This window comes from Gekko japonicus, unplaced genomic scaffold (assembly GCF_001447785.1).
Source record: "Gekko japonicus isolate JY-2015 unplaced genomic scaffold, Gekko_japonicus_V1.1 scaffold4110, whole genome shotgun sequence".
Taxonomy (NCBI): domain Eukaryota; kingdom Metazoa; phylum Chordata; class Lepidosauria; order Squamata; family Gekkonidae; genus Gekko; species Gekko japonicus.
Genome location: NW_015174971.1, coordinates 56,183 through 78,155, shown reverse-complemented (window position 1 = coordinate 78,155; position 21,973 = coordinate 56,183). Strand labels below are relative to the sequence as shown.

The window sequence follows — 21,973 nt, the reverse complement described above, 5'->3', positions numbered from 1 at the left end:
ATGGAGATGAGCACCGCCCCCTAGAGTCGGATTTGACTGGCTTTCGAGCAAGGGAAACCTTTACCTTTTACACATTAGGAAAAGATAAAATAGGTTAAAAGAAATGATCCAAATATTTTATCTTTTACTAATGTGTACAACCACTTGAGCTGCGGTGGCTCAAGTGGTTAAGACACTGAACTGCAGGCTTTGGAAGGTCAGTAGTTCAGCAGTTCAAGTCCTGGGTGCCGCAAGCTCCGTTCTCTAGTTCCAGCTCCTGCCAACCTAGCAGTTCGAAAGCAAGAAATTGCAAGTAGATAAATAGGTACCACTTCGGTGGGAAGGTAACAGCGTTCTGTGCGCCTTGGTGTTTAGTCATGCCAGCCACATGACCACGGAAACGTCTTCGGACAGCGCTGGCTCTTCGGCTTTGAAACGGAGATGAGCACCGCAACCCTAGAGTTGGATTCGACTGGCTTTCGAGCAAGGGAACCTTTACCTTTACCTTTTTACACCATAATAAATGACTTATTTTGTTAGCTTGACCCTCATATATCACAGCCATATCTTGGGTTGAGTCCCCCCCCCCTCAGTTTTTGTCATCCCTACTTCAAATGCATATTTACATTGGGTAGGGGCAAATATCAGCTTCCAGGACCCTAAGCCTGTGTGTGTTTATTTCTTTTACCTTTCAGTTGCACATTACAGTGGGGGGGGGAATAACCACTTTTAAAATAAGGTGCTTTTGAATTTTGAATGCCTTTGTTTGTCCTTCTTTTAGAAAAGAAGAAATACTCCCAACAGTGATGTACTTGATTATATAAATATGTAGGGAATGTTTTCTGGCCTCCTACATCATCCTCCTTTTTGTAAAAAATTGGCTATCCCAACTCAAATACCCAGACAAGTATAAAATTCTTTCCTGTTGGCTTGGCAATTCTGTAGGAGTTTCAGCTGCCCCCTTTGATATTTTCACTGCAAGTTCTTTTTGGTATCTGCAAAACTCTTGTAGTTTAAAAAATTAGTAGGACAGGAAATCCCAGACTCCACGCCACAGTAGATTAAGCACTACTGTGAGTCTAGAGCTCTCCGTGAAGGAGGCTGCCTGCTGCAGCTCTGCATGATTTACTGGTCTCGGCCTCCTTCTGTCTTACATTTTCATCCTGCTCTTTTTCTAAGTAGGTCAGTTGGCCTCTGCTGTGCCTTTGCATCAGGTATGGTTGGAACTTGCTTTCGTTCCTAACACTGTTGGACAGTGACTCACGGAGGCAGTGTACAGGAAATCCTTATGCTAATGTCCTTTAAAAGCAAATATTTTCAAGTGTGAGAGCAGAGTGTCTCTCCAGCTTTAATTAAAAAGCAGTACAGTGTGCCTGAGCTGTTGTCAGATGTTCCGGAAATGCTAAATGTGCGGGTATAAGGGGTGGGTGTGTCCCAGGTGAGAAATAAAACATGGGCCAGTTTGGGTCTAGGCAGACTTCAGAAATGGCGAGTTGGATCATTAGCGCTTCAGTTGCCAGCAGCTCTGAATGAATGGGGTCTAGCACATCATGGTTAGCCAATCAGGGTTGTCAGCACTTGGTGGGGAAATTTCTGGAGATTTGGAGGGTGGAAACTGGGGAGGGGAGGGACCTAATGCCATAGAGTCCACCTTCCAAAGTAGCCATTTTCTCCAGGGGAACTGATCTCTGTGGTCTGAAGATGAGCTGTAATTCCGGGGGGATCCCCAAGTCTCACCTGGAAGCTGGCATCCCTGTTAGCCAAGCCGTGCTCTTCATCAGAACTGTGTGTGCACGGGTGCTGAGACTGTGAAAGTGAGATAACATGCAGAATTTACTTCCTGAGAATTATGCCTTCGATTTTTCCTCCCCAAGTTTCTAGACCTGGGGTGTCAAACATGTGGCCCAGGGGCCAGAATAGGCCCCCAGAGGGTTTCTATCAGGCCCACAGTGGAACTGGCTGTCTTCTGCTTCTTCTTCCAGCTCTGCCGCTGCTGCGACATCGTAGGTTTGCAGCTTACAGATACACACCTGAACAGCATACTCAAGATTGCAACAGCACAGGCATTTTGACGCAGTCATTCAGAGCAAGAGGTGTCAGTTATCAGACACTGTAAAATAAACAAAATATTGCAAGAGTGCTAATGTTTTAAGCACGTTTTTATTTTAAGTAAAAAAAACCTTTGTGTTTGTTTCCTTTATAAAGTTTATATCTCCGTTACCTGGCATTACGTTTTATGACACACATGGCCCGGCTCAACAAAGTGACATTTATGTCAGATCCGGCCCTCATAACAAATGAGTTCGACACCCCTGTTCTAGACCTTATGGTTGCAGTGTTATGCTTGAAACTGCTGGCCAACCTGAGCCGAATTCTGCAGTTTTTTTTGGGGGGGTGTCTGCATTCGCTATGCTCTTCTCTGTGTTTAACACTACTAAAGTAAATTAGGTGGCTGAGGTTTAGGTGTGTTTTACCCCATGTATGTCTGGCTGTATGTAAGGAAAAGGTTGGTGAGACTCTTTTCCTTAAATTGTTTGGGCAGCAATTAAATGCTCTTCTTCGTTCTTCGGACATTTCCGTTTCCCTCCTGTTCCCTTCTCAAACACTGGTGTGTTTGCGGAGTCATAACTAAATGAAAAATGGCCCTGAGAGAGAAGATGTCGAAAATAGATTTTTTGATAAATTGCTTTCTTACCTTGCCTCTCTTCCCTTCGCTTTAAGATGAACGCTTTAAATCAGACTTTGCTATAGGTGTGCTGTCAGGGCCATGAATCCTCTTCCCTTGTGTGGCAAGCTCTCAGCAAAACAGTTTACTTATTTGCTCTTATTTTTAAAAAAAAAGTCGTGTGGTGTCGCTTTTATGTCGTTCATCCGCCAATCGCAACATTCTTTGCAGTCTTTCAAAAACCACATATGCTTGGCCAGCAGGGGGTGCCAGATTTTCCCTGCTTTCGCATTTTCCCAGCAGCCCCTTGCGAGCAACAAAAAAGCCGTGTGCTGGGTGGGGAGGTTGAGGCGCCTGTGTGGACAAAATGCTTTGTGGCACAGGGCAGCTGCGAGTGAGGACGGAAGGGGGCCCAAATTGCCCTGCCTGCCTCCTGCTGCAGTCGGTGCTTCTGCTGCTACAAGGCGCTTTCCTGGAAGAGGCGGCAGGAGGGTCGTTTTCATTCATTCCTTGCTGCTGTGTTGCTTTGTCCAAGCAACTTACCCAGACACCAGCATTTACCAGGATGGGAGATATCCGGGAGATTTGGGAATGGATCCTGGGAAGGGTTTGGGGAGGGGAGAGACCTCAGCAGGGAACTGATCTCTGTCACCTAGAGATCAGTTGGAATTTGGGATGGGTGGGTCTCCAGACCCCACCTGGAGGTTGCCCCCCCACTGGCATTGCCCCTAGGGCTGCCAAGTCCCCCCAGGGGGGGATTCCCCCGCCAAAAGGGCCCCCAATCCGCCGGTCCAGATCTGGCCGCCGGGGGGAACCCTGCCCCCAAAGTGGCCAGATCAGGCCGATGTGCCCGGCTCGATGATGTCGCGTGGAAGTGACATCATCACGCTGGGCACGTCGCCAGGCGTCGCTCTAGCAATCGCCCTGAAAACTCTATGTTAGTGCTTGACGTGCTTTTCTGTATAGTGGTTTCTGTAGGTTATACCATAGTCCTGTCCAGTCAGCCAGTGGTGTCATCCCCACATTACAGTTGAGGAACCGAGGTTGTGAGAGGATTGGCCTCCTTGCTTAGTGCCTTTATGGCAGGAAGAAGGTTTGAATCGAAGCTTGAGAGCTGGGAGGTCTTACTGACTGAGTCATTTGGCTGTGCCATCATCTCCTATTAAAGCGAGCTTGGATGGAAGTTCTCCAGCAACTCAAAAGACAAAGTTTAGGCCCGCCCTCACTCACTCCCACTTTCTGCAAGGAAAGACAGGAGTTGGAGTTAAGGTTGCCATCTCCAGCCTGGGAAATTCCTGGAGATTTGGGGGTAGTGCCTGTGGAGGGGAGAATTTGGGGCAGGGATTTCATCTAAAATTAACGGTACTCCACTGACTTCATCTTCTGAAGGTGTCTTTTCTCCAGGGGAACTGGAGAGCCAGTTTGGTGTAGTGGTTAAGTGCGCGGACTCTAATCTGGGAGAACCGGGTTTGATACCCCACTCCTCCACTTGCACCTGGCTGGATGACCTTGGGCAAGCGGTAGTTCTGATAAGAGCTGTTCTTGAAAAAGAGCAGTTTCTGTCAAGAGCTCTCTCAGCCCCACCTACCTCACAGGGTGTCTGTTGTGGGGAGGGGAAGGGAAAGGAGTTTGTAAGCCACTCTGAGACTCCTTTGGGGAGTAAAGGGCGGGGTATAAATCCAATCTCTTTTTCTTCTCTCTGGCGTCTGGAGATGAGTTGTAATTCCAGGACCATTCCAGGCCCTCTCTGGAACTTGGTGATCCTAGCTGCAGTTGGTAAAGGCTTGTCTGGTCGGGAGCTAGACTAGAGCTCAGCTCTGAATTAGTTAAATATACTTCTTCACACAAGAAGTTATAAAAATGTGGAATTTGCAGCCAGAGGATGTAATGATGGTCACAGGCTTTAAAAGGGGGATTAGTCAAATTCATGAAGGATAGTTTTGTCAGTGTCTACTAGCCTACTAGTTCTGTCATTGTCTACTAGGTGACTAAAGGGAACCTCCACATTCAGAGGCAGTCAACCCCTGAATCCCAGTGCCAGGAGGCAACATCAGAGGAAGGCCTTGGCCCTCCAGAGGAACTGGTTTGCCACTGTGTAAAACAGGATGCTGGCCTAGATGGACCACTGGTCTGATCTAGCAGGGCTTTTCTTAGGTTCCTGTCAGGGGAAGGCCTCGGCCTCTCTGCCCTGTTGTTTGCCATCCAGAGGAACTGGCTGGCCACTGTGTGAAACAGGATGCTGGCCTAGATGGACTAATGGTCTGGTCCATCAGGGCTCTTCTTATGTTCTTAAACAGGCTGAGGCTGAAGAAGCTACTTCAGGTGAATTGTCCACATCAGCGGGAGACAGAAAGTGTGTTCTCTTTCTATAGAAAGGACCTATCTTGAGAAATTCATTGCCACAAGATGCAGGAGTTACACGGCCTTAGATGGTTTAAGAGAGGATTAGACAAATTCATGGAGATGTCAATTGAGGAAGCTCACAAAATTCATCTTAAAATATTGTTAGTCATGAAGGTACCACTGGACTTTTGTTTGTTGGACCTATAACAAGCTAACCCAGCTATCAAGCCTTGATGGTTAAAAGGAACCTCCATATTCAAAGGCAGAGGAATACCAACTGGGGATAACAGCAATGCTCCTGCTTGTAGACCTTTGGGAGGCATCTGTTGGATTTTTACCATGATGCCGATCAATTTAGGCGGCAAGTGCCTTCTGCCTGTGGTTAACCAGCAATCAAGTTGACATCTGTACTTGTCAAATAATGAGTGAAATTGTTTCTGGACACTGACTGATTTTTCATCAATTGCTCCATTTCTGCTTCCTGACATAGAGATTGCAGCAATCTTTTCCCCTAACATAGCTTTGGGCACCATTATGCAGGCAGGGTCTGAAAGTTCCACTCGGAAGTTGTTGCGTTCTCCCTAAGGGGTATTGTCAATCAGCTGGCTGTCAGGGGACTTACTGGCAGTGGGGGGGTGGGAATGTCTAGCCTGGTGCACACTGGAAGTCATGTTGCCAGCAATGAGGGACACTCTTGTATTTCGGCAAAAACTCTATGGTAAAAACAGCTTTTACCACAGAACTTTTTCCAAATACCAGAGTATCTCATGTTTCCAGCAATGCGATAGTGTTACTTCTGGTCTGCTCTGGAAGTGATGCTGCTGGCAATGCTGCTGTGGTGCTGGGCTAGGCCTCCCCCTACTGCTGGTACGTTTTCCCTGCTGGTTGCTGGGGGAACCTGGTAGCCTCACTCTGGGAGGTGCTTACTTGCTTCCAAAACAAGGTGCAGGTAAGGCAGGAATGACAGCGGCCTTCGGACCGGGGTCTGAGATATCCCGGAGCTCTCTTCCAGCTTCCCTCTGGAGGATTTGGGTCACAGCAGACAAGCTTCCCTGAAACCCAGCTTGTTGGCCATTGCTGATCTTGCGCAGCTGCAAAGATATGTTGGGCGCATTCCAGAGTATGTTCTTGGCCCACACAGGGCGACAGCTCGGCCAGAACCCTATGCAGGCTGATGGCGAGATGGCTTCATTTTTCTAAAGTAATCATTACCTTTCCCAAGGATCTGTTTTCTGGGTTTCAGGGCTGCCCTGGCAGCTGCACCTTCCAATCCTTTCCTCCCCAGTCTCATCTGCAACAGTTCTGTGAGCTTGGCTAAGATGAGTTAACGCATATCCCAGGCAGTGCTCCCTCTAAGCTGTGGAGTCTTGTGAGCAAAACTTCTACTCTGCGAGATACCCGCATTGAAGTTGTGAGCCAGCAATTTAGCTGCCGCATAAATTAGTTTGCTGTGGAGCCATCCTTTCTGAGCTAAGACAAAAATGTGTGAGCCGGAGGCTAACAAAGCTGTGAGCTAGCTCACACTCACTCCGCTTAGAGGGAACACTGATCCCAGGTGTCCCCAACTTGGGGCCCTTGGGCGCAGTGGTGCCCACCAATACCTGGGATCCACCGTGTCTTTTTAGAAAGTGAGTGGTCTCGTGTGGGTCTCGTGCCCAGCAGGGCTTCTGATTTGTCACTGGAGATGTGATTGACTGTGCTGATCCTAATAATGGTTGTTTCAGTTGGAGCTGCCACTGGGGTGTTGGTTTTATTCTCTCTCACCCCTTTTCCCAGGGCCTTTTAAAAGTCACCCCGCTTCTCTGCTACAGCTGGGCCTGCTTCCTTTGCGTGTTTGGCTCTGCCTCCTGCGGCAGCCATTTTGTAGTTGTGCCCAGAATTCCAAAGGCGGCCACAGTCTCAAAAAGGTTGGGGAGCCAATGTTCCCTCTAAGCTGAGTTAGTGTGAGCTAACTCACAGGGTTTTTAGCCTCCATCTCACAGATTTTTGTCTTAGCTCAGGAAGGAGGGCTCCAGAGCAAACTAATTTATGCAGTAGCCAAATCGCTTGCTCACAACTTTAATGCCAGTATCTCGCAAAGTAGAAGGTTTTGCTCACAAGACTCCACAGCTTAGAGGGAGCATTGTTGGGGACCTCGGGCCCATCCCGTGATCACACTTCTGCCTCACTTTCCCCTTGATAAAGGGGCAACTGAACTGAGCCACGAAGATGGATGCGTGCTGAATTCAAGTAGTCAGGTGGATTGTTAGAGTGGGCCTGAGTGAGGCAAAGCCACAAACGACCGTCCCCAAGTGATGATACATTTAATGTCTTGTCACTTGCCCATTGCCTTTTGAGTCTAAAAATGTTCTGTGGTGGTGGTTTTGCTGCGGCCCCTGTGATCATTGGGGGGAGGGGGACTGGCTACTTTATGAATTTTTCTTGCCTTTGGCTACTTTATGAATTTTTCTCGCCTTTGGGCCCAGCAGAGCAGCTAGCCAAAACTTCTTTCTCCAGGGGAGGTCATGTATTTTTAACTTTACAAGCGGTATTTCAGAGACTGCTTTGAGGCTCTGTCTTTCCCCCTTCTAGCGTTTCCCCCTCCTCATCCATTTGCTTTAACCTTAAAATAACGCCACCTTCTCCCCCACTCTCCTTTCTCTGAAAGGCTGCACATTCCAGAAGTATTTTATGCCCAGGTATTTTTGTTGTTGTTGTTTTTTGGGGGGAATTTCAAGCATTTGATGGAGAGCAAACAGGAGTGGGCTGGAGAGAGAAGGGACTGTAAACGCTGATTAAAAATAGATCTGAATCATTCCGTCTGACTTGGGGTGGGGGGAATCTACAGCTCTTGGGCTTTGACCTTTCAGATCTGAAATCTGCTCAGCGTTTCTATGGTAATTGGGTCCCTCTCTGGGGCTAATCAAAGATTATTTTTTTTAAAAGCCGGCTGCAAACCCTGCCGGGTTAAGATACAGAATTACTGAGTGATCTCCTTGTCTCTTGAATAGACGAGTCTCTTGTTTGTGCAAAGTCTTTTTCCAGATTGGGGCTTCTAACCTTTCCGTGGCAAAGAGATCTGAGCGTGACAGACAAACATTCGGGGGAGATGAAATCGGGATGGGTTTGCTAAAGGAGTGGGGATCAGTAGTTGGGTAATTCATTCACAACTGAATCCTGTGTATGGATGACAACGCTTTCTGCTTTCATGTGTGAACAAAGTGTTGTGATTTAGGCAGTGAGCTAGGAATACACTGGCTAAAACCTTGTCTCTCTCAAAGCTAGAGTTTTATTTTTATTTGTTTATTTTTTATATTTATACCCCGCCCTCCCCGCAAGTGGGCTCAGGGTGGCTTACAAGGGAGCACTCGCACTCACGCCTAAAAACACAGTAAAACAGAATAAAACAGTAAAACCATTTAAATCAACAAAGAATAAAGTGCTCAATAAGAACAGCATGGTCTCCATAGTTTGCTGGGGAGTATCAGGCTGCTATTAAAGGTGGTATTGCCTATAGTTGGTACATAGTCCAACTATAGTTGGTACATAGTCCGGTGGTACCAGTGCCGTGTAGTATTTTGGCAGATCTCAAGGCTGAACACTGTAAGTTAGCTAGAACAGTGGGGGGGAAATGCATGTTTGAAGAAGAACCTGAAAGCAAACGCTCAGGTCTGCTGCTGGAAAACATCCTAAACAGAGATCAAAAGTTAACATCTGCAATTCTACCTGTGCCCCCCTTAACTCATTCTCAACATTTCCTTCTTCCTGAAGCATTTTCAGTCCTCATCAAGCCATTTTTCAGAGAGTTTTTTCCTGAAAGACTTGAGTCCCTGAAGTGTGGAAAAGCCTTTGCCGTATCTGTTGATAGCCTGTTGTCTGCTGCTTTTGTAAACCTTTGGGGGGGTAGTTTATGAGGAGCTGTTTCTGAAAGGGTTAAAGATAGAATATTATGAGCTAATGCTGAGTGACTCATAGAATTGTGTGAAGAAAACAGTGTGTTCATTGCAAACACATGTTTCAAGCAACCAAACAGACAATTGTATACATGGACATCATCTGATGGCCAATACAGAAATAAAACAGATTATATAATCAGAAGCAGAAAATGGAGAAGCTCTATTCTCTCTGCTGAAACAAGACCAGGAGCTGGTTGTACTTTTTGAATTGTTAATATCAAAAATTAGAATAAAGTGGAAGAAAAACACAACGGTATTCATATTCCAAAATACAATCGACACAACATTCCTGAAAAATTTAAAGACCACATAAAGAAATATTTGCATTTCTAAGTTCAAGTGAACATGAACTGGAAGAATTATGGGTTGGGGTTGAAAGCAGAGCAGGATGTTTGAAAGGAAGTATGTGCGAAAGGAAGTAGGCACAAAAACTTTTCCTGTAGCCAAAAGAAATGAAAAACCTTGATGAATGACTGATCAAACTCTTAAAATTGCTTAGGATAGACAAGAAGCAAAAGTAAAGTTGATGGAAATAGAACCAGGAGTCTAAATGAGAACAACAAAAAAGGAAGAACAAGAGATTGGTTCCACATGATTCAAAGAATTAAAGGGAAATTCAAAGCATAGTTAGAAGAAGAAGAAGAAATTGGATTTATACCTCGCCCTTCACTCGGAGTCTCAGAGCAGCTTACAAACTCCTTTCCCTTTCCCTCCACACAACAGACACCCTGTGAGGCAGGTGGGGCTGAGAGAGCTCTTTTGAGAACTGCTCTTTCAAGGACAGCTCTGACAGTACTATGGCTTGACCAAGGTCATCCAGCAGCTGCAAGTGGGGAATCAAACCCAGTTCTCCCCAGATTAGAGTCTGCACACTTAAACACTACACCAAACTGGCTGAAAGATCAACATGGAACTACATTAACTGAACAGGACAAAATAAAGAAAAGATGGGAACAACATACTGAAGAACTATATAGAAGAGGTGGAAGGATGACAGATTCCTTCAAATAAGAATCTTTTGAAGAAAATCCTACAGTTTTAGAAAGTGAAGTGAAAGCTGCACTGAAAGAAATTGGGAGAAACAAATCACCAGGAGTAGATGGGGTATCAATAGAGCTATTTCAAGCCACAGAAACTGAGTCCATCAAAATCTTAACAAGAATGTGCCAACAGATATGGAAAACAAAACAATGGCCCACAGACTGGAAATGCTGAATTCCGTAAAAATTCCAATTTCAAAAAAGGGGGATGTAAAAGACTGTAGCAACTGTGAGATCATTGCATTAATTTCTCACACAAGTAAAATGAAGCTCAAATTCTTACAACAATGACTGTTAACCATATATGTAATGAGAAATGCTAAATGTTCAAGCTGGATTCAGAAAAGAAAGAGACATGAGACAGCACATTGTAAATTTACATTGGTTGCTAGAGCATATGAGAGAATTTCAGAATAAGCTTGTGTGTTTCATCGATTACAGCAAAGCTTTTGACTATGTGGATCATGACAAGTTGTGGCTGGTTTTAAAAGAAATGGGTCTGCCACAACATCTGATTGTTCTGATGTACAACCTATACTCTGGACAAGAGGCTACCATTAGGACAGACTTTGGAGAAACACCATGGTTTCCAATTGGCAGGGTGTCAGGCAAGGATGCATTTTACTTCCCTACCTGTTCAACCTATATGCAAAACATATCATAAGGAACATTAGATTAGATTTAGATGAAGGTGGAGTGAAAAGCATTAACAATTGGAGTTATGCAGATGATACCACATCTCTTGCAGAAAACAGTGAAGACTTGAAATGACTACTGATGAAGGTTAAAGCAGGAAGTGCCCCAAAGCAAGATTACAGTTGAACATCAAAAAAGACAAAAGTAACGACTACTGAGGAATAACACAACTTTAAGGATGACAGTGAAGAAACTGAAATTATTAAATATGTTCTGTTCCTTGGCTTCATCATCAACCAAAAGGGAGACTGCAACCAAGAAATTAGGACAGCCATGAAGGAGCTAGAAAAGACCCAGAACAGAAAACCCTTTATTGGCATAACATAGATAAACCAGAACAAAGGAAAAATGTAAGGGGTAGTACTAAAACAACGTCAACCAATATTCCCAATATCTCAAAATACAAAGCAATCCTAACATGGTTTACAAGATTTACAAAGTACTACTCTTGACTTCCATACATAAGTCAAAAATTCAGCGACAGATATTGTTATTGCTGGACTCTTGTCTGCTAGAAAGAAATTTAAATCCCTGTCCAGAAAATCTCTCTGCAAAGGGAGAAGCGGGCGAATCAAAACATTGCGCATAGCGAAATATTTAGGACAACGAAAGAGAATATGGGTGATAGAATCAGGTTCCCCAAGATTACAGTTACAAAGTCTATCCTTGTACGGAACACCGCTGTATCTACCGGAGGCCACTACTGAGGGGGAAAGGTTGAACCTTGCAAGCATAAAAACCCTCCTAAAAACTGGGATTGTCAGATTAGCGATATACGGTACCATGGAGGTATGCAAGGGGAGGAAGAAAAGACCCTTAAGTGTAAGGATGTGCTGCTGGCGACCAAGATCAATAATTCATATCATAGTATTCCCCTGTACTAGGTATGGGTGTAAAGGCTGGACAATGAAGAAAGCTGACCGGAAGAAAGTAAATTCCTTTGTAACATGGTGTTGGAGGAGAGTTTTACAGATACCGTGGACCTCCAAAAAGACACATCAGTGGGTTCTGGAACAAATCAAGCCTGAGCTCTCCCTAGAAGCTGAAATGACTTAAGCTGAAGCTATCATATGGTCACATTATGAGGAGACAACACTTGCTGGAAAAGACAATCATGCTATGAAAGTTGAAGGAACTGGGAAAAGGGGAAGACTCAACATGAGATGGATTGGCCCAGTCAAGGAAGCCACGAAGGCCCTCGGTTTGCAAGACATGAGCAAGGTTGTTAAGGAGAAGATATTGTTGTTCTAGAAATTGTTGAAAGCTGGAGCTGCCCCATAATAAAGTTTCTTTAGAAAAACGGGTAGGGGGAGAAGTTCTGTTAGAGCAACAGAGTTCAACCTATGGGGTAGGACCTTGGGGGGGGGGTAGTCCAGTGAGTCCCACCTGCTGGATAGCAAGCCCTTACAGAAATCCCAATTTGTGGCTGTTGGGAGGGGGGGAGAAGGACCTAGTGCTAGTACCCCATCCCTCCATTCTCTTACTGGATGCAAGTTCAGAGGACCAGAGCAAAGTCTCTTGGCAGCTGAGACAATTCCTTTTTAGTACTGGCAGGTTCAGGTACTCTGGCTCCTTCTCTTCCTGTCCTATGAGACTGTGACATCACTTGACTTCCTGCCACATGTTTTGTTGAGAGGGTTGGTTCAAGCTCACATCCATCTTGGGAAAGCTCTCTGTATTGATGGTAGGGATGCCAGCCTACAGGTGGGACCTGGGAATCCTCCAGAATTGCAGCTCATCTCCAGACTACAGAGATCAGTTCCCCTGGAGAAAACAGATGGTTTGGAGGGTGGATTTGATGGCACTGGACCCCACTGAGGTCCCTGTCCTCCCCAGGCTCTGTCCCAAAATCTTCAGGAGTTTCCCAATCTGAATCTGGCAACCTTCCCCCCCCCCCATCTCCCGCCGGTGGCCTGGGGGACCTGGCAACCCTAATTGATGGGTGTGGAGTTAGGGGGGAGTGGAGCCCTAACCTGACAATCTCTTGTCAGGTCTTGGAAGCTAAGCAGGGTTGGCCTCCCAACAGTCACCAAAGGGACAGTCCCTGATAAAGAAGGACAGGGAGTATTACTAATGTATCATTGGCCTAGATGGCCCCGGCTACCTGGTCTTGTTAGATCTTGGAAACTAAGCGGGGCCGACCCTGGTTAGTATTTGGATGGGAGACCACCAAGGAAGTCCAGGGTCATGGCACAGAGGCCAGCAATGGCAAATCACCCCTGTTTGTGTCTTGCTTCGAAAACCCCTTGAAGGGTTGTCGTAAGTCGGCTGCGACTTGACCTTGCTTTTTCTCCACCACCAGGGTGGTACTTTCCACAGGTAACTAAGTCTCTCTCCAGTTACCTGCAAGATGGAAGAGGGGATGGCTAGCTAGGCAGAAAGGGACCGATGGGCCAAGAAGCCAGGACCTGTGTTGTCATGCGGCCCCAAGTTGACTCTTGGCCCTGAATTGACCCTGCTTGTGGCTCATTGGGTTCCATGCTGTTGCTTGGGTATGGCTACCAACCTCCAGGTAATGCCAGAATCATAACTGATCTCCCGACTTTAGAGATTGATTTCCCTGGAGAAGACAGCTGCTTTGGAGGGTGGACTTGTAAGTCTTTCCCTTCTCCAAACCCACCAAATCTCCAGGAGTTTCTCAGCCTGCAGTTGGCAACTCTGTGTTTGGGGGTTAAAGTATCTAAGAAAGATTTAAGACTGCTATTGGTGAATATAGGCAGGTACGCGCGCCACGTGCATTTTGTTTCCTGTGGACTAGGAAGTCTGTGGATGTATTGCATACCTGGGTTTATAACGCTGGTCTGTTTGAGTCTAGGAGTCAAAGCAGCCGTTCTTTTGGAAGTGCCTTGGTAGATTCCTTCCCATTAGCAGCAGAGAAATATTCTTAGCCTTTTGGATGGGAAAATTCAAAACCAGTCCTCCTCCTCTCCTTGGGCTGCTTTGAGAAAGGCCAGAATTGCTAGGCCAGGGAGCTGATGTTTCCCATCATCTGATTTACTCTGTCCTGCTTCGAACGTATTTCTCAAAGAGTGGGTGGGCCTTTCAGAATCCTATGCGTGACATGGAAATTTTCCCCGCCAGAACTTTAATGCAAACCAAATGCTTTTTTGAAAAGCATCAGGGGAGGGAGGGAGGCTGGCTGTGTCCTCCTTCACTCTTGCATCTGAGTGTTATAGAATGGGATTCACAAATCAAAACAGTGGCTATTAGAGATGGGGTTTTGTGTCTGGGGGGGGGCAGTTAGCTGCCACAGGGTGTGTCTGGCAGCTGGAAATGGAGGCCAGATGTGGGTGACACAGGTGAGCCAAATTTGCAGGAAGTAGGTGGCGTCCCAACCTTTTGGGAGACTCTTGAGTTTATTTTCCGGACAAGGTCTGTGCAAAAGCGTCAGGAAATCTGGAAGGTGTGTTACGGGTGAGGTGTCGTCCAAGAACTGTGGAAAAACTGGCTGATTTTTCTTCCAGCACAACTGCCCAGTGTGACTGAACAGCCTCTCTCCCCTTCCAGACTGTCCTTCGTCCTCTTCCTTGGTTTCCTCCTTGCACTGTGCCAGGTCTTGGCCTCCTCCGTTTCTGCCTTCTCCTGGTGTTCTCCTCGGTGCGTTCTCTGGTCTACCCACTGCAGGCCTTGAGCACTCGTATTCATTTCCAGAATTCTTCCCTTCAGGGCTGGCTCCAAAGGGTAGCAAGGTGGGGCTTTTCCTGCCCTTCTCTGCTGGCAAGGACCCACCGCCCACCCAACAGTAGTGCCAGTCTCACTTTGCGTGGAGCGAGGAGATCGAAGGGAGAGAGAATTTGTAGGGTGCCTGGCTCGCTGCTTCTGGGCCCAGTGTGTGCACTTCGCTAAAGGCTCCCCACAAGGCTGCTATCTGCACTACTAAAGTCGTGGCCTGCAATATCCGGGGACGGTATTGAGTCTTTTTTGGGCCAGGTGGTTTTCTACGGTACCATCCTTATTGATTTTTTTATTTTTATTTTTTTGCTTGCCTTGCAGTCTTTCCAAGGAAGCCAAGGGCGGGCGTACCTCTTCAATTCAGTGTGAGTGTGGTTTTTTTTTTGGTAAAACATCACTGTAGCTTTTCCGTTACCAAGGATATGGGGTTCTGTATTTCCGGCCTGTCCTCCTTCCTTCCAAGTCAATGCAATTCTGGGCTAAAGTTACTTGACGTGTAATACTGTGTTCTGCAACCTGGATAAATTTTGCGAAGTAAAACTCATTTTACAATTGTTATGCAAAGTAAGTTTAAATCCTGCTTGTTAGGGAGAGGGGCAATAGCCAATGGCAGAGACTGAAACTTACCCCCCTCCCCCCACCCCAGTGCAATGGAAATCTTGTGTAATATCTCCTCTGACTTCACACTTGCTTTCAAGTATCAATAAGTATTATTTTTACTTACAGTCTTATGGACTAGAACCTTGATTTTTGAAAAATGAGAGCTCAGATTCTCCTGTCCTGGTGCCCTTTTTCTACATGTGCAAGCCCTGGGAATACCCTGGAGAGAAACAGGGCAACTGAATACATAAACTAATACTGGATCATGGCTTCCAGGTTTTCCAATATAACCACAGAGATCACATTGCTGGGATTTGCTGTCAGTAATCATGGGTAATCAAAATTATTAGGCTAGAAAGCCAAAAACTTGGTACATGTATAGTTCACAGTACCCTGGTCCTTAGACACACTCATATTTAAAGATGTATGTACAGTCATTTGGCAGCCACAAGTTATATGTTTGCAGCAAACACGTACTGAACTTTTCTGCATGGGTTTTTCCCTTTGGTTCTGGTCCTATCCTGCTTTGGTTTATCCCCTGATTTCTGCATGAGTTTGTGTGCCTTTATTTTTCACTTCAGTTTTTTTGTGTGTCCCCCCCCCCCCCCACGCTTTTTGTGTGCCCCCCCCCCCCCCAGGCTCTTTAGAGACAACTTTTACCCTGATCTTTTTTGGGAAGCTGGTTTTGAGTCCGCTTTTTCCTAGTCCGTTAATGTTTCTGTTGGTTTTCTTTGTCCCACCCACTCCTACCCACCCACCTCCAGCCCACTTTTCAGTGATTGGACTATTGCCATCATTAAACCACTCCCCCCCCCGTGATTTCAGGTTTTTTCCAAAGGCCCTAAAATATCGATATAACGCTGTAGTGTTGTAATGATAGTTTAAGCAAGTTCTCTGAATTCCCAGCTTTCATTTTAACAAAAGTGATTCTCTAAACCTTCTCTGTTGCAGAGAGATAAGGAAAAGAGCATATCCCCACTAGGAAAGGGTCTAGAGACTTTTTTAAATGAGAGCTGGGAATTCAGAAAGCCTGCTTAAACTATAATATATTGATATTTTAGAGCTATTTTTTAAAAAATAAGGGGGGGTGCTGTGATGCCACCAATAATGACTGGATCCTCCCTTGCAAATCCTCATTATTTAAGCCATGTGTGGTAGAAAATAAACTGTCTCTACAACTGTAAAAATGCACAGGCAGGCCAGGTGTGCAGAAGAACCCTGCCCAATTTGATTCCAATGCTTGTGGATCAACTCCCAAGAAAATCAGGAGTAACTTCAGTGTGCAGAAAAGGTCAACGTTTCATGTAGTATTTGTACTATGGAGATGTGCTTTAAGTCTAGTGTTCAGCCTACCACACTAACTTTCCCACCAGTGGCGCATCAGACAAGTTCCATCAGATGAACTTTGGAGAGTGGGATAAAATTCAAGAATAGTTTCTGACAAATGCAGCGTAGAGATTGCCGGGGAATGAGATCTGGAAGCGTGATTTCCCCGCTGGATCAGATAAAAAGTCCTTACTCCCACAGTGGTTATGTAGATACCCTTGGAAGATCTGCAGGTAGCTTGTGGCAGCCAAAGTCATCTCTTGAATGTACAAGTACACTGCCTCTGAGCCTGGAGGTTCCACTTAGCTGTTGGGGCTCATAGTCACTCATCAGTAGACTTTCCCCCCAAGCATTTGTCTAATCCCCTTTAAAAGTTAAAATTAATTCTATTGGGTAATTTGTTTCTTGGGCAAAGAGCTTCCTTTGGCCAACCCTAAGTCAACTGCCAATCTACTTGATTACTCACCTTCAAAGTCCCAGTATTCTGAGAGAGGAAGAAAAATTCTCTCCGGTTTCATCAAGCCATCCCTCATTTTTACAAGCTCTCATTTCTCGCCCCTTCCCTCCTACAGTTGTCCTTTAAAAGCCCCAGACTTTTCAGCCTCTGCTCATAGGGAAGGTGCTTGAGTGTTTGGCTCCTGCACTTTTTCCAGATCTGCAAATGTCCCTTTGGAACTAAGTTGTCTCTCTCTTCTCTTCTCCCCACCCCCCAATTTGCAGAGTTAATGTGGGTTGCGGCCCTGCAGAGGAACGGGTTCTGCTAACAGGTCTACATGCGGTCGCCGACATTTACTGTGAAAACTGCAAAACCACGTTGGGCTGGAAATACGTGAGTATCTACATTTTTCTTGCTTTGCTTGGCCCCCCACCCCAGGGGGCTGGGGAGGAGCTGGAGTCAGGTCTCATTTTCTCGTTCTTGTTCAGAAGTGATGGACAACTGCTCATGAACGGGCTAAAGAACACTGCATTTAAGCGGAATATAAATGTTTTCAATTAAAATAAATAAATAAATAATTGTGATACCTCCCTAAGCAGAAGTGAAGACCAGGGAGATGGGAATTCAGATCGCTAGTAGGCTGTGCATCTTGCTGGGCGATCTTAGGCAGCTCAGCTAGCCCCCCTCTCTCAGCCTAGCCTACCCCACAGGATTGTTGTTGTTTTGGTATTTGTGTGTGCGCACACGCGTGTGAGTGTGCGTGCACCTGGAAGTCATGGTGACCTCTGGTGACTGACCCCTACTGGGGGCCTGGGGGGTATTCAGGGAGGTGGCTGAATAAAGCCTGCCCCCACCTCCCGACTGCTGGTATTCCAAGGAGGTCTCCCATCCAAGTGCTTGCCAGAGTCGACCCTGCTTAACTCCTGAGATCTGACGAGATCAGGCTTGCCTGGGCTGTCCAGGTCAGGGACCTCACAGGATTGTTGTGATGATCCAGTGGGAGAAGTACATGCATCTCCCTGCGATCTTTGGAGGAGTGAGGAATGAACGTGTCAGACAAATTTGTTAGCAGGTGCTATTCTTTGAATATATTTATTTATTTATTAGCCTGCTCTCCCCTGTACAACAGGCTCAGGGCGGGTTACAACATGATTAAAACATACAACATAATTAAAACATACAACATAATTGAAATGCAGTGCAACCTTAAAAATCTATAAAATTAATTAACCAATTCACACAACATCACTAAAACATGGCTAAAGACATTTGATAGCATCTGCTGCACCATTAGAAGTCCCGAGGGATTCTGGTTGTGGGTAGCCATAGATGGAAACGGTACAGAGCAAATGGGTGGGTGAGAAAGCCAGCGTTGATTGAATAAAGCTGGGCAGAGCAGGGGGCCCCAGTATGGATGAATTGCCACTGCCTCAGCCATTTCTGGGTTCACCTTAAGAACTGAGAAACAGCTGCCCATTTGCTTTGCATTTCGTAGAAAAAGAGATGGAGATTATTAGCATAACTCATTAGCATAACTTATTTGCATATGCCACACCCCCTGACGTCACCGGAAGTGTGTCAGAAGGCAACACCCACCGCTCAGGCTCCACTGGACTGTTTTGGATTGCTGGCTATTGGGGGGGGGGGGACGTGCAAATCTGTCCTCGCAGAGGAGGGAGAGCTTGTACCTGAATAAAACTTAGTCTTACAGGTGCCACTGGACTGTTTTGGGCCAGGGGGAGCTCTGCAACTTACCTGGCTGCTTCTTGCTCTGACTGAGGGCTGCTGGGAGCAGGGGGTGGGGCTTGTTGCATGTGCCCGCCCCCTGGGCTCTTTACTGCTGGAGCTCCGCTCCCTTGCGCTCCTGCAGGAAATGACCCCGGCTTTGCAAAAAAGTGTCTAAAATTAGGGTGATAGCGTTCAGATTTTTAAAAAGACTTCCAGGAAGCTTTTTTCATGTTAACTTTTCCGTTGAGTTACACCCGTACCTTTCCTATGGCGTCGTTTCAGAGGGCCCCCACGTTGGTCTGCAGTGAAACTGTTAGATTTGAGTCCAGTAGCACACTAGAGCCCACCTGGAGTTTCAGGGTATAAGGGAGCTTTCACTCTCGAAAACTCATATCCTGAAACTCTTGTTGGCCTCTTAAGGTGCTACTGGACTCGAATCTGTTTTACTGTGGCATAGTTTTATTTATTTATTTATCTATTTAATTTATGAATTGCCCCACCCCTGCCACTGCAGGGCTCTGGGCGATGTACAACCAGAGATAAAACAAGATAAAATTAATTAAAACATTAGTACAATATTAAAGACAATCAGAAGTCGAATAACCAGTCCTCATTCCAACTCCCACCGCCAGCTACTTCATGGACAGTTGCTCACTGCAGAGGATTCCGGGGCATGTCTTTTGAGTGCATGCTCCGTTCATGCTGACCACTAGTCACACACACACATCAAGCTGCCATATACTGAATCAGACCATCTGTCTACTCAGTCTGGCAGCAGGTCTCCAGGGTCTCAGGTGGAGGTCTTTCACATCACATACTACCTGATCCTTGAGTTGGAGATGCCAGGTATTGAACCTGGGACCTTCTGCATGCCAAGCAGATACTCTACCACTGAGCCATGGCCTCTTGGCCTAACACATTGTCCCCCCTGTGCATTAGGGTTGCCAGAGGGGGATCCCCCAGTTTCGGTGGCTTCTCCCCACTGTGGACCAGCTGGCCAGTGGGGGAAACTCCGCCCCTAAATGGCCTGCAAGAGAGAGAGCCATTGTAGTACTGATTTCTACTGCGTTCTTCAGTGTACACCCTATTCTGTTACTCTCATCTCTGCTGTCCTCATTGAGAAATAAGCAACTTGGACAATCGGGGACTTGATCTGGGGTCTCCTGCATTCAGGCCCAGTACTTCATCCCAAACTTGCTATTGTCGTTTTCCCAAAGAGCCACTGGGCTGGTCTTTATGAACCAAATACCACAGTCAATAAAATCTCCCTTTCTTTAGAATAAATACTATTTATTTGTTGGCTTTATTTTGCCACCTTTGTCGCTGAGACTTAGAGCAGATTACGCAGCTTGAAAAGAACTCAATGAGAGTAGTGTAATGTATGCATACAACCAACAGCATAATAAAAGTGCTTTAGAGAGCTAAGAAAACAGCCCACCAGAAACAGTACAATGCACACGAAGGCCACTGTTGTTATGCCAATAAAGGTTTGTTGTGTGTTGTGTGTGTATAATGCACACAATAAAACAGTAAGGAGAATACAGTAGTGCCACAAAACTAAAGACCACACAGGGTTCAGATTTGTACAGAGTGTGTTTCTTTTGATTTTTACGCTCAGGGGTATTTGCATCCATAGTTCAGCCAAATTCTTTGTTGATGTTGAGAGGGAGGGAATTCTGAGGGCTGTCCTCTCTTCTTTCTAAAATAATATATGTCACGTTATTGGCTATATGTTGCATTACTGATCATGAGTCTGTCTTTTAAACTTGAATTATTTCTACTAAAATCAAATAATTTTTTTTAAAAAGTTAAAAGAAAGATATGAAATGCTGTATAATAAAAAAATACCTCTAGGCATGTACAGAGTGCCTTTTCCTTCCCCAGTGAGCACTGGGCACCTGTCACTACATATTCAGAGTTCAGAAAAACAAAGTTTGAGTCCAGGGGGGCACCTGTAAAACCAACAGAAGTTTTATTCAAGGTATAAGCTTTCGTGTGCACGCACACTTCTTCAGAGTTCAGGAAAGATAGCCATGTTTCCAGGCAGGCCTCAGTTGTGGCTGATGACTCCCTTTATTTCCTCTGAGCGACTGATATTTAGAGGTACACTGCGTTTGAACAAGGAGGTTCCACTTAGCCACTAATGGACCCATGTTCCATGCACTGGCCTAGTTAAACCTCCCAAGCCAGCTACTGTGCCTATGTCTTGTGGCAGTGAGTTCTGCAACCCTTCCTCCCTTTCTTAATGATGCCACCTTAATTTTTTTTATGTGTCCGTTTTTAGGAACATGCGTTTGAAAGCAGTCAAAAGTATAAAGAAGGCAAATACATCATTGAATTAGCTCACATGATCAAGGATAACGGCTGGGATTGAACCAAGAGAAGAAGCATGCCTGTAACTCGAGAGAGAATGCCATCCAACCGAACATTTATCTCCAAGACTGAGAAGAGTGACTGTGTGAAAAAACGCTTGGTTCCATGCATTTGGGGCGGTTTGGGGGCTGCCTCACCCCTCGCACCCCGCCTCCACCCTTAACCAGTGGCCAGCCTTGAAACTTCTGTCTCTTTGCTTTGTATCTCTTTGTGAGTTGAACTGATTCCCTTCCCCCTCTCTTTCTTTGCCCATTCTGGCATTGGTGTGTCTTTTTTAATTTCCCCCCCTTTTTTTTAAAGGAACAAATCCAGTGCTCATAACCATTTCACAACCGAAGTCTTGGCACAAACTGAAGGTGGGCTTTGGGGGTTGTGTGTGTGTGGGGGGGTGTTTTTGTCCAAGGGTCTCATCCTGTGGGTAGGAGACGAGGCAGGTTGATGGTGAAGCAGGGCCCCAGTTGCCCTTTCTGTTTTCAGCTTAAACCTTGGTCGACCATGACTTGAAATGTGCGGACTGTCAAAATATACCTCATGGCTGTTTTCTCTCTGCATCTCTAAACTGCTGCTCCAAAAATTCAGCCAACAGAAATGCACCGTATGTAGCCCTAGATCTCCCTGCTAGACGCATCCCTCTGAATTCATTTGGGATTTTCCCCCCTTTGTACTAACAGTCTTGAGAGGGAAGGCTTATGGCCTCTGTGGATCTCACGGCTCTGCTCTGTTGTATCCTCATCCTTGTTTCCCAGTGGAGGGGCCTGTAGGATGCTGGTCTTGCGAATCCACACTGCTGGTCACGCCCAGTTGCCGTGTCTGGAGATGCAAACCCATTCTGCGTACCGGGAGAGGTTGGTGTTGAAACACCCAAGGGAGTTGCAAAGTCTCTGTCGAAGCAAAATACTTTCGTGGGGGGGGGGGTTGCAGATGAAAGGATGAGGCAGTCTTTGTGGACCCTTCCCCTCTGCATCACAACCACTCTTGAGTGCTTGGGGATCCAGTAATTTCGCTGTTAACTGCATATGAGAAAGAACCTTATGGCCAGTTGTGCAGACTTTTATGGCCAACTGCGTCTGTGCTGACGGTTGCAATGCAAACAGGGGAGGTGAGGAGTGTGGCTTGTGGTGGGGAGAAAAATATATTTCAAAGCCTAATGGGGTTAGTGTGATCAGCAGCTCAGTTGTAG

At 46.0% G+C, this 21,973-nt stretch overlaps 1 protein-coding gene across 1 annotated transcript in view; it reads left to right on the top strand.

Moving 5' to 3' along the window:
* The window catches only part of LOC107122124 (protein yippee-like 2), a 30,068-nt gene extending 8,379 nt beyond the window's left edge, over positions 1-21,689 (top strand). The window contains exons 2-4 of the mRNA XM_015425157.1: positions 14,652-14,695; positions 16,977-17,085; positions 20,705-21,689. Coding sequence (XP_015280643.1) covers positions 14,652-14,695; positions 16,977-17,085; positions 20,705-20,794 — 243 coding nt within the window. The 3' untranslated portion in view covers positions 20,795-21,689. The remainder of the gene's footprint in view (positions 1-14,651; positions 14,696-16,976; positions 17,086-20,704) is intronic.
* Positions 21,690-21,973: the final 284 nt, after the last annotated feature.